The sequence below is a fragment of the Aphelocoma coerulescens genome, chromosome 15 (genome assembly GCF_041296385.1).
Source record: "Aphelocoma coerulescens isolate FSJ_1873_10779 chromosome 15, UR_Acoe_1.0, whole genome shotgun sequence".
NCBI lineage: Eukaryota > Metazoa > Chordata > Aves > Passeriformes > Corvidae > Aphelocoma > Aphelocoma coerulescens.
Window position 1 is genome coordinate 4,782,767 of NC_091029.1, and position 11,622 is coordinate 4,794,388.

The 11,622-nt window shown below is 61.0% G+C and overlaps 1 protein-coding gene across 1 annotated transcript; it reads left to right on the forward strand.

Moving 5' to 3' along the window:
* The first annotated feature begins 29 nt into the window (after positions 1-29).
* CRYBB2 (crystallin beta B2) lies at positions 30-2,706 on the forward strand. The gene is made up of 5 exons (XM_069030796.1): positions 30-83; positions 787-905; positions 1,720-1,852; positions 2,275-2,417; positions 2,538-2,706. Exons 1-5 carry the CDS (start codon positions 30-32, stop codon positions 2,704-2,706), a joined length of 618 nt encoding a protein of 205 aa, XP_068886897.1.
* Positions 2,707-11,622: the final 8,916 nt, after the last annotated feature.

The window sequence follows — 11,622 nt, forward strand, 5'->3', positions numbered from 1 at the left end:
TCCCAAGGCAGCAGACAACCCAGCTGATGATGGCTTCCGAGCACCAAATGCCAGCCTCCAAGCAGCAGCAAGCCAGCTCCAAGGTCAGTGTGAGACTGCCCAGCCCTGCAGAGAGGCCAGGGCACTCTCAGCCTCACTGGGTGCCCAAATCATACCCTGAGACACCGCTGGCAGCAGCCGAGCTCCCCTTGCCAGCACCCCTGGCTGGTGCCAAGCACGGCCGGCTGCGCTGCTGAGCTGTTTGCAGCAGGACGAGGGGATGGGGAACGGGGTTTTTCTGGCATCCTGCAGCCTCGGTGCAGGTGGAGCGGGTGGGAACAGATCAAGTGCTGATCTCCCACCACCGCTGCAGACGCAGCAGATCTGTCCCCACTGCCCGCTGACCCCTGAGACCAGTGCTGAGCTGGCGGCCCTGGGGCTGTCCCCGAGCTGTCCCCGGGTGTCTGGGTCGCAGTGTCCCGCTGGTGGCTGCGGCGCTCCAACCACAACCCAAGTCCCTCAGCTGTTTGATGCCCACTGTGAGTGTGGGCATCCCTCTACGAGGGGCACTGGGACAGTGCTGGCAGGGGCTCGCGGGCACCCGTGAGTGAGAGCTGCATCCCCAGAGGGATGGGAGCGGTGGCTTGCACTCACAGACTCCTTAAAACCCTCTGGAGTGCAGTTTTGGGAGAGTGAGAGGTCTGGGCTGCTGCAGATGTGCTGCCCAGTGGCCGGGAACAGCGTGTGCCCCCCGTAGTGGCAGCAGGGCCGGGGTGACCCCCACACTGAGGTCCTGCTCTCTTCCAGATTGCCATCTTCGAGCAGGAGAACTTCCAGGGCCGCTGCCATGAGCTCAGCGGGGCCTGCCCCAACCTGAAGGAAGCCGGCGTGGACAAAGTGGGCTCCATCCTGGTGCACTCCGGACCGTACGTGAGGGGCTCTGGGGGCCAGGCGGGGGGTGGGAGGGAAGGGGCTGGGGAGGAGGGGTCTCCCCGCTGCCACACCCGCATCGCACCCCGAATTTCTTGTGGCCAACACAGCTGAGCTGCTCGCCCACCTAACCCCAGTGAGTGCCCAGTGCCAGGGGGTGCCAGCAGGTGAGCAGGGGGACGCAGTGGGTGAACAGAGGGTGACAGTGTCGCCTGGACAGGCTGATAACCCCCAGTCAGTGACAGGGAGACTGGAGGGGTGTGGGCATGGGCACAGATCACTCGGCGTTACCCTCAGTTTGGTTTCCTTCCCTTTGGGTACAGGGACAGTGAAACTGGGACCCCCCTGGTGCCCGCTCCCCGCCTGCTGGCCCTGTGTGTGCTCTCCAAGCCACGGGCTCGGGGCAAGGGAGAGCTCCTGAAAAGCCCCTGGAGGGTTCCCTGCCTGCACCCAGCAGTGCTGCTCCCAGAATAACGGGGCAGCTGCCGAGCGCCCTGGTAGGAGCACAGCCCCAGCTGGGACATTTGGGTGATCCTGTGGGTCCCCCGGGACCAAGGACGGGTGGCCACCACGTCGGAGCATCCCCAGTGGGAAGCCCTGCGGTGCCACTGCCAGCAGAGACGCGGGGGCTGGCCGGAGGCACCGCAGCCTCGCCCGCTCCCGGCTGGCACCTCCCCGGCACCTCTCCCTTCCTGGCGGGGCGCAGGGGACACGGGTGGGGCTCAGCCCCGGGCGCTCGCCGGGGGCGGTGCCAGGGGCCGGTCCCCGCGCCGCTGCCCCCTCTGAAGCGCGTCCCCTGCTCTCTTCCAGCTGGGTGGGCTACGAGCAGGCAAGCTGCAAAGGGGAGCAGTTTGTGTTTGAGAAGGGGGAGTACCCCCGCTGGGACTCCTGGACCAACAGCCGGAGAAGCGACAGCATCACTTCCCTGAGACCCATCAAAGTGGTGAGAGCACCCAGACAGCCACTACCCACCCGCCAGACCAAGGTCTGCAGCCAGAAGTCTTCCCCAGCCTTCCCCCGCCCTCCCCAGCCCCGCGGGCGGAGGGGCACCCCCTCCTGCGCACCCTCGCCCCAGCCCTCGGGGCCCGGGGAGCCGTGGGGGGGTCGGAGGGGGCGCGGGGACGGGGGCAGTGGCAGGTGACCCCAGAGCGGAGGACGTCTGCTGGTAAGTCTGGCAGTGCCCGCGCAGGCAGCGGCTCTCTGAGCTGGATGGAGGGATGCGGAGCACCCCCGGCATCGGTGGGAGCGGCGGCACAAGGTGCCGGCCCTGGCCTCGGTTTCCCCATAGCCCTGGGCTCTGCCCCCCCTGCCCAGCCCCGCGGGGCCGGCAGCCGCTGACCCCCGTCTCTGCTCTCCCGGCTGCAGGACAGCCAGGAGCACAAGATCGTGCTGTACGAAAACCCCAGCTTCACCGGCAAGAAGATCGAAATCATAGACGACGATGTGCCCAGCTTCCACGCACACGGCTACCAGGAGAAGGTCTCATCCGTGCGGGTGCAGAGCGGCACGTGAGTACCGGGGGCGGCCGGGGAGGGGATCCCGGAGCATCCCCACGGGGCTGGGCTCTGCCGGGTGATGGTTGGGGTGTGTGCGATGTATGACCCCCCCCCCTCCGCTTGCCTTGGCAGGTGGGTGGGATACCAGTACCCTGGCTACCGGGGCTACCAGTACCTGTTTGAAAAGGGGGACTACAAGGACAGCTCAGACTTCGGCGCTCAGCACCCCCAGATCCAGTCGGTCAGGCGCATCCGGGACATGCAGTGGCACCAGCGCGGTGCTTACCACCCCACCAACTAAAGCCCCCGGCCCGTGCCGGGGCGCGGGGAGCGGAGCAAGCGTTCCCCCGGCCGCCGCTGTGCCCCCGCGGCCTCGCCTCCCGCCTCCCCCCGTGTGATGCACGCGCTGCCGAAGCAACTCAATAAAGCTTGGAGTTTCAAAGTCCCAGCTCTGCCCCTTCATTCCCGGCGCGCAGAGAAGTCGGGGTGCCCGTCCTGCCCCCCCGCGCTCCCGGGTGGGGGAGGGGGTCCCATCGCCGCACCCCCGATGCTCTCAGTGCCACCCACCGCCGGTGCCATCGGTGCTGCCAGGTCACCGAAGCGTCCGGGGTGAGGGAGGTGACCTGGGGCTCAGCGGGAGGGTCGGGGACTGCTCAGCCTGTGCGGACCTGGGGCGTCCGGCCCCAGCGCGGTGGCTCTGGGGCTCAGCCCCGTCCTGGGGTCACATCCTGCTGCGGCCGACAAAGGTGTGTCCCCGGAGCACCGGGTGCCCAGGCGGATGCCACAAATGCTGGGGGCGGGGGTTGGCCCCCTCGGTCGGGGCACCTCCAATCCGAATAATGGCATTAGTTATCAGGCTCTGGAAGCTTTAATTAGTAATAACGCTTTAATTCAGCAGCCAGGGTGCTAGAGGATGCTTTTATGATCATAAGTCCGGCAAAGGAGGTGGAGGAACGCAGCCGCACCTGCTTGGCCGGGGGCTCCGTGTGGTGGCAGAGGCGGTGGCGGTGACGGAGGTGGTGGCGGGGAAGGCTGGGCTCGGTCCCCTCCGGCAGCAGGACGTGGCCGTGGCAGCCTCTCTGTGTCACTGCGGCTGTGTGGGCACGGGGGGCCGATGGTGGGCGCAGGTGAGGGGCGCCTGACGGGGCACCCCGGGCACCCCGTGCCCTCCTGCCGCTCTCCTCTCCCGTGCACCGCCGCGCCCGGGGAGCAGGGACCTGCCTGGCTGCGGTGTTTTGGTGTGAATCCCGGCAAACCCGGGAATCTCGGGGAGCCAGGGATGCACAACATCCTCCTCATCAGCTCCCGCTGAGTGGGGTTTGCCCCCGAATCCCCCGCGTGCCAGAGGCTTTTCCCTGTGCTGCGGAGGAGAGAACCCGGCGGAGCCCCACGGCGGGCACGGCCCAGCCCACGGGCGACCAGCCCAACGCGCCACACGCTGCTGCGAAATGTCAGCTCCTCGGCGAGGCGTGCTTTGGCAGCCACCGCGCCGCTTCCCTGCGGAAAGCTGCGCCTTTCCTTCCCCAGGGAGAATCCAGGAGCATCCCAGACACAAACGTTTTCGTGAAAAATGGGATTTCAGCGGCAGCAGCGGCAGAGTGCCCGCGGTGCTCTGTGCGTGCCGGGATAGTCGGTGGGAAACGGCGGCTTCTGGGGGGCAAACTGCTGAAAGCAGCAGCGACGTGGGGAGCAGAGACCCCAAACCACGGAATCAGAGATTCCCAGCCATGGAACCCCAGAATGGTTTGGGTTGGAAGGGGCCTTAAAGCTCATCCCGTTCGACTCCCCTGCCATGGGCAGGGCCACCTTCTACTAGTCCAGGTTGCCCCAAGTCCTGTCCAACCCGGCAGTCGGGGACCAGGGCAGCTCCCGCGGGGGCAATGGAGCCTGGCTGTGGGTGAGCTGGGAGGGTTCTGGGGGGAAAAGCACCGAAATGGGAACGAGCCCAGAGCAGCTCCTGCGGGACCCGTTGGGGGAAATTCCTCATCTGGTGGCTGGGTGCACCCAGGTGGGCGCCCTCGGGTCAGCTGAAAGCAGCTTCAGCTCTGCTGAGGAGGGTTTTTCCCTCGCTGGCTCTGGGGAAATGTGCTGAAAGCTCATTTTTGGTTTTTTTTTTTTTTTTTTTTTTTTTTTTTTTTTTTTTTTTTTTTCCATTTTATTCAAAAGCAGAAGATCGCCTCCGTCCCACGCCCGCTGCGGAGCTGCCATCTGGCTCGCTGCTACCGCTCTCGTCGCCTCAGCAGCTCGGAGCCCCCGGCCACCTCAGCCGTGTCCCTGTCCCCTCCCTCCCGCTGCCCATCGTCCCCCGCTGCCGGCGGGGCTGCGGGGGAACGCGGGGCTGCCGGCGCCGCTGCTGCGGAGATGTCAGCGGTCCCACGGCGCTGCGGTGGGTGGGTGGTTTTGCCGTCGTGCCAACAGCCGGCAGAGCTAAAGCTGTTCTCCAGGCTGGGGAAGGGATTTTTTTTTTTTTTTTCCTTCACCCAGCAAAAAGGATGGGGGAGGGAAGGGGGGGATCAGACCCCATCGCCGCCGGCCGTGCTGGTTCCAGCCCCCCGGTTCCTGCCGTGCTCACCGCGGCTGGAGCGTGCTGGGCTGGGCGGGGGGACCCCGGGACCCTCGGCAGGTGAACGCCACAGGAGCGGGGCTGCCTGCAGGGGAACAGCAGCAATTTGCCACGGAGTAATTAATGAAAGAGTCAGAATAACGCAAACCCTGGCTAAATCGCATCCGAGACTGAGGTGTCTTTTCCTTCCTGTTTTCTTTTCCAGCTGGAGCAGCAGCCGTTGTCTGTCCTCGGGAGGCGCCTCCGTGAGGACCGGGGGTGATGCGGGATGGGCTGGCGAGCAGGAGGACGCAAAAGTGCTGAAGAGATGAAGATGTGCCTGTCGGCTCCCACTGGCCTTGCTTTGCTTTGCTTTGCCTTTGCGAATTTCCCCCTCGGGACACCCCAGGCTGGGGAATCACCTTGGGCTAAAAAACAGCAGTCTTGAAAAATACGAGTTGTTTATTCTTAGGCACAGTGGGGTGAGCTCAGTCGCACCTGCAGCCTGGGTGCTTTGGGTACCTAACGTGCCCTGCCCGCTGGGAGGGCTTTACTGTGGGTTTTACGGATTTTTGTCCTCTGAAAATTATTGTTATGTTTAATTCTCCAGCTTCAGGAGCCACGTGATTACACGAGATTCCTAGCTTCAATTTTTTTCCTCTTCTTCTTTGCATTAAATTGAGCCTGCAGCCTCATGTTTGTGCCTCCACGCACAGACCCAGCCACAAACACTGAAGGTTTAAGGAAGGAAAGAAAACCAAGCAGGAACCCAGCATGTTTTATTAAAGCCTTGCGGTTTTCAGGGCAGATTTGTGATTTATCAGTGTTCAGCTTTGGCATGTGGAAAAGTAATCTCTGCTCTGATTAATGCGAGGGCTGAGGCAGGAGTGAAATATCCCGGAGAGAGACAGGAGCTTTGGCAGGGAACGCCGGGCTCTGGCTGTTCCCGAGAATGGGCAGCAGCAGGGAGGAGCTGGATACCGAGCTTCCTGCGGCTGCTGCACCCGCTTCCCCCTTTTCTGATTAGAGAAAACATCTGGGGAGAAAAAAACCAGCTGCTGCAAGCGGGGACCCGCTGGGCAGTGGGGACGTGCTGGGTGCTGGGTCCCCGCCAGTGGCTGGGGGACTGGGGGAGGATGGAAGGGCTTGGGGAGCACCAGGCGCTGGCACCGAGTCACGAGCAGAACCTCTGCTTGTAGTGACCACTAAAACTTGGATGCGAAGGGGGAGTGGGGAAGGGGGGGGGGTCAGGAAATTTTTCCATTTCAGGCTCTGAATGCTGCAGCCAAACCCCAGGATTAGCAGTGGAAAGGGAATCAGCCAGGACTGGCGGCTGCTGGGCACTGGCTGGGGACACACTGGCACTGCCGGGCCAGTGCCAGCCCGGAGTGTGGCTTTGCCCACCTTGCAGGGACCGTGTGGGGCAGCGGGGGAGAGCTCTGGGTTATGGGCAGAGGCAGCACAAACCCAGTTTGCAACTGGTGAGACAAACGGCGACCTCATGGTACCTGGGCTCTGTGACAGGGGCTGGTGGATGCTCTTGCCCTCAATGCCAGGCTCCCGTTTCCTTTCTGCTCCTTGTTTTTGTTCCTGAGATCATAGTAACGAGGGAGGGAAAGGAAGGAATGAAACCTCCACTGCTCCTTTCAGCCGGTAAAACCCCTGTCCGGTTGAAAAGCTAATTAAGAAACATCACTTCTTCAGAGGCCAGAATTGGAAGCAGCCTCGTGGAGACATAATGGGATTAACGGGTATCAGGGGATTGCAGCCGGCCAGGACAGCGACGCTGCGGCCCCACGCGCCCGCCCTCGGTGATGAAACACTCGGGACCAAACCAAAACGCTTCATGGAGAGCCAAGGGGATGTGCTGGGAAGCAGAGGCTCAGCCGTGGTGGGAGTGAGGAGCTGGGCAGCCGCGGCCGCCCGGGTGCCGCGGGACGGGGCTCCCTCCGCATCCTTTCCCCAAACAAACGGAAAAAAGCAAATGCTGCATCTCCCTCCGGGCGAGCGGCCAGGGCAGCCCCGATTGCTTCCTTGGTCACCCGCGGGGACGGCCAGCAGTGACAGAGTGACCCCTCCATCCACGGGGGCACCACGGGCCGGAGAACAGCAGCTCCAGGTGGGGCATTGGCACAGGAGCAGCCAGCGCTGTTACATCCTTTGAGGCTGCAAATCCAGCGGCAGGGACAGCGCCAGCGGAGGCAGAGGAACATTGTCCGAGCTGGAAACCCCTGGGCAGCACAAGTGCCAATTAGGAAACATCTGTTCCTCCCAGTCCGGGCGGGCTTCGAGCGAGCGCATGGCAACGTAATGGGATTAAAATATATCACCGGATTACAGCAGAGCGGCACAGATCAGCTGCCAAGGATGTTCTTAGGAAATCGAGGGGGGGAGGAAAAGAAAAAGGAAAAGCGAATTTCTCTCTTCGGCATGGACATAACCTTTATGTTTCTTTTTTATTTGTACCTTTCACACGGCGCAGAGCTGGAGCCAGACCTTCTCTCTGCATGGTTCAGTTCATCTCAAAGGACAGCCGGCGCTGAGTTTAAGCAATTTTAGATGAAATGGCCACGTGAGCAGCCAGTCCCTGGCGTTGCCACCACGGCCGTGGCTGCAGCCCGGCAGAAGTGGCCTTAGCTGGGTGCCTGGGGTATGACACGGTGCCCTGTCCCCTCTGTCACCTCTGTAGGTGCTGGAAGGTGCGTCATGAGCTGGGTTTGGTCCCTTTAGCAGAGCGTTGGGTGGTGGGAGGCTCGTGCAGGAGCGGGGCTGTGGGAAACACCCAGCCTGTGGAAAAACCCTGAGCGAAGCATCAGGAAAGAATTTTGAGGCAGGGAGACGAAGATGATCGGAGCAAGAGAAGGGCCTGCATTCATCGTTCCTCACGGCCCCCGTTCGCAAGGCGCAGCCCGCTCACTCCATCCTGGCCACGGGGCCACCCCGGGCTCCCCCATCGCTGCCACGCCGGGCACAGCTCGGCTGGTTTGGGGGTCCCCATCCCTTTGTACCCAACCCCCCAACCCCGGCGGGCTGTGCCAGGCATGGGCACAGCAGCCCCGCAGACAATAGGGACATTCTTCGGGAAACCAAAGCAATAGCGCGGAGAGCCGCCCGCTATTTTGGGAGCTCATATGCTCCAAGGCAAATGTCATTTGTGTGTAACATCCATTTAGGGAGCCGCGTAATGAAGTCGTGCATCATGAGGAGGGACCAGCTCGCTTAGCAACCTTCCCGCGAATGACGTCTGGTGTTCCTCTGCAGGACGGGATTGCTCCTTCGGCAGCCGCAGAACGAAACGCTGCTCGAAGCTGCCGGAGAGGCGCTTTGAAGTGCGAGCAGCCCCCACCACCAACACCCAGTTCCCGAGGTGGGCTTGTGCCCCTGTGCTGCGCGGGGTTTTTGGGTGCTGAGAGCCCCTGAGTTGCCCCTCGCCCGCGGAGCCCTCGGCTCTTTTAGGGGTGGAAGAAGCTGAGGTAGGGTGGGGGGACAGAGCCCTTTAGTTGAGGGGGCTGAAAGGGAGAGCTGCCATCTCAAGTCCCACACTGAGAGCTTCCCCCTGGCTGGACGTGCAGGGGTGCACTGGGTGCCCTGGTGTGCTGGCTGTACTGGGCATACTGGGTGTTCTGGTGTGCTGGATGTACTGGGGGCTCTGGTTTGCTGGTTGTACTGGGCATACTGGGTGTTCTGGTGTGCTGGATGTACTGGGGGCTCTGGTTTGCTGGGGGCTCTGGGCACAGGCTGGCAGCAGGACGAAGGCAGGGAGGGAGAGGACGGCTGTCTCACACGGCGGGAATGTCTGTCCTGGCTCTCTCCAGGTTTCCGGATGATGAGCAATTACGGGAGAGATTTGCAGCAGATTAAGTCAGAAGGCAAAGTCCATTATCTGCCCAGATGAGCTCCAAAGGCAGAGGCTCCTTCCACTCGTTCTGTTCCCGTGTGGAACGGGAAGTGGGGTGCTTTAACCCTCATCCCTCTGGACACCGCCTGCTCTCTGAAGGACAGTGGCTCTGCCCCCGTGGGGACAGTGGCCACTGTAGGGATGGCGGCACCAGGACCACAGCAGGTCCATTCCCACAGTAATGGCATTTCGGTGCCCGAATTTGCCCTAATTCCCTTAGGGAATGCATGGCACTGAGGCCTGCTACACCCTCCCGTTGGAGGTGCCTCTTCCCAGCCACAGGGTCAAGCTGAGCTGCAGATGCTAAGGCCATGGGAATGCATTTTAGCAGAAAGATGCTTTTGAGGTCACTCAGGGTTTATTTGCCGTGCTCTCTGACGTGTAAATCTCTCTGAGAATAGTCCCTGTTCCCCCGGGGAAGGCTGTCCTGGCAGGGCTGCAGCCATCCGTGTGGATGTGGCCACTGACCCACTCCGGAGAGCCCCTGTGGCCGCTCCCCCGGGCAGCGGCCTCACTGGAACCACGTTCCCTCAGCTGTGAAATGAAGGCAATTTACTGGTCTGCTTTACAAGGGCACCGAGAGGGAAGATTAATTGTTTGGCATATGGGGCTGCAGATAGGATGGGGTATGATCCTGAAAATCCTTCTGGTTTGCCGTTTGCCAGGCACTGAGGAAGCGCAGCTCCGCAGGGATCGTGGGCTCCTTCACCCCCGCCTCGCTCCGGACCAGGTGGCCACGGATTTGGGTGCTGGCACAAGGGCAGATCCAGCAGCCTGGGGACAGCACAGCTGGTGGCTCTGGTGACCTCAGGCCTGACATGCAAAGGACAGCTCAGTCCCCAGCACCTGCGTGTGGGGCGATGACGCAGCTGGAGGCACCGGCTGCCACAGGGACCTTCGGTGTCGGGATTAAACTTGACACTTAGAGCCCAAAAATCTGCTTAAGGGAAAGCTGACATAAATCTCAGCGCTGCCAGGATGTGGAGCAGGGTCAGAGCCCTCCCTGCACTCTGGCTAATCCCAGGCTGGTGCCCCCGTGGGTGCTACCCACAGCTGGGACAGCGGGATGCTCCACACATCCCACAGCCCACAAGAGAAAAATCCTGGTATGGGATGATGTCAGGGGCCTGCAGCAGACGTCCCTGCCATGCCAGCCCATCTACAGCTCCCAGCCCTTCCCCACAGCAGGGGTGTCCCCAGTGGCTTTCCCTCCTCAGTCCCTGGGGATGTAGGACTGGAGCCCCACCACACAGTCCTGCAGTGCAGTGAATTCCCGAACATCCCTTTGCCCTGTCAACAGCACCAGTCTCTTGGCATCCATGCAGGAAGCTGTGCCCCTCCTTTGCTGGCCCATCAGCTTGCTGGGGTGCTCCTTCCACTCGTTCCGTGCCAGTCCTGGGGATTTTTGCTGCAGCATCAGGAATGTTGAGGAAGAAGCGGCACCCTTGCCCATGCTCTCGGGCACAGCACAGCTCCTCTGGGACCTGGGTGCTGCTGATACCGAAGTGAGTTGTCACTGTCATCTCCCACCGAGCTGCAGAAGGCTGTAATGAAGGCTGCTGAGCACGCACTTCTTCCTAAATTACCTCATTTATTCAGGGAATCAGATGCCGCAGTCTTTCATGGCTTCTTGCGAGGCTCGGATCTTGTGGGATGCAAGGCTATTAATAGGACCCAATCTTTCCCCTTCTTCTTCTCCAGGCTAAAGGCAGAAGAATTCAAACAAGGGCCCCTTTGATGTGACAGAAGTACAAATAAACCCCGTGCCATTTCGCTCCCGAGCAGGCAGCGCATTCCCATGTTTCTGGTGGGTTTGCCTGTGTGAGGGCTGGACCAGCAGCTCCTGGGTGCTCTGGGGCCGGGCAGCCAAGCTACATGAGCAGCCTGTGGTGTTCCTTTCAGCTGACACTGCCCCTGTCTGCAGTGACATCAGGCTCACCAAGCCCAGACGGGTGAGATGGGATCTGGGTGAATGATCAGCCAGGGCAGCAAATGCCAATTTGTGTGTAAACAGACTTGGAGCACAAAGAGCCAGCGAAGAGAAATAACTAGAAAGCATTTCCCACACAACCAGACTTGTTTCCAAGGAGCAGAGACAGCTTCTCTGGCGCCCTGGGGGGATTTCAGCCCCGCACCCTCCGGCTGCTGACCCCCTCCCACTGTGCCTGGCCCGGCATCGCTGTGGCTGGAGGGAGCTCTGAGCCCTCCCAGCACCTCCAGCACTGACCCTGTCCTGAGTCACCCCTGTGATGGGCAGCAGAACCTCCCAGGAGAGGAAGGCTCTCATTTCCAGCACTACACAATTTAACTTCCATAGATGCCATGACAGAATTACCTTCTGCCATTTCAATATCTGCACAGTTGTTGGTTTTTCTCCTTCTGTCCCTCAGAATTTATAGCTAAATTAGGCAATTATTGATTTTTTTTATTTTCCCTTTATCAAGTTACATTCAAGCCAGCCTGTGGAACAGCAAATGCTCAATGGGTCCCTCTTGACATCTGTTTGGCTGATCAATCTGTGCAGGGAAAATGCTCCTTCAGTGTCTGATCCCACCACAGTGCTGAACTGGGAACACTTTGACTCTTTGTGGGGCTTTGAGACATTTGCTGTTCCAGTTCTCATTGGGTTTATTTGCTTTAACCTGTAACAACACACTCTATTGTTTTTAAATCAGGGAGTTCTTGAAAACGGGTCAGTTCTGAGCAGGGCATGGGATGGCACAAGCTGTGGGACATGGGGAAGGTGCCCTGTGACCCAGGAGGGGGGGGGGTCTATG

What these genes read in the sequence shown, in the direction of transcription:
- CRYBB2 (XM_069030796.1), top strand. Translation starts at nt 30, where the DNA reads ATGGCTTCCGAGCACCAAATGCCAGCCTCCAAGCAGCAGCAAGCCAGC. An exon ending in ATCCTGGTGCACTCCGGACC is followed by an intron (nt 906 to 1,719) that starts GTACGTGAGGGG and finishes GCTCTCTTCCAG; the next exon opens with CTGGGTGGGCTACGAGCAGG. An exon ending in GTGCGGGTGCAGAGCGGCAC is followed by an intron (nt 2,418 to 2,537) that starts GTGAGTACCGGG and finishes TTGCCTTGGCAG; the next exon opens with GTGGGTGGGATACCAGTACC.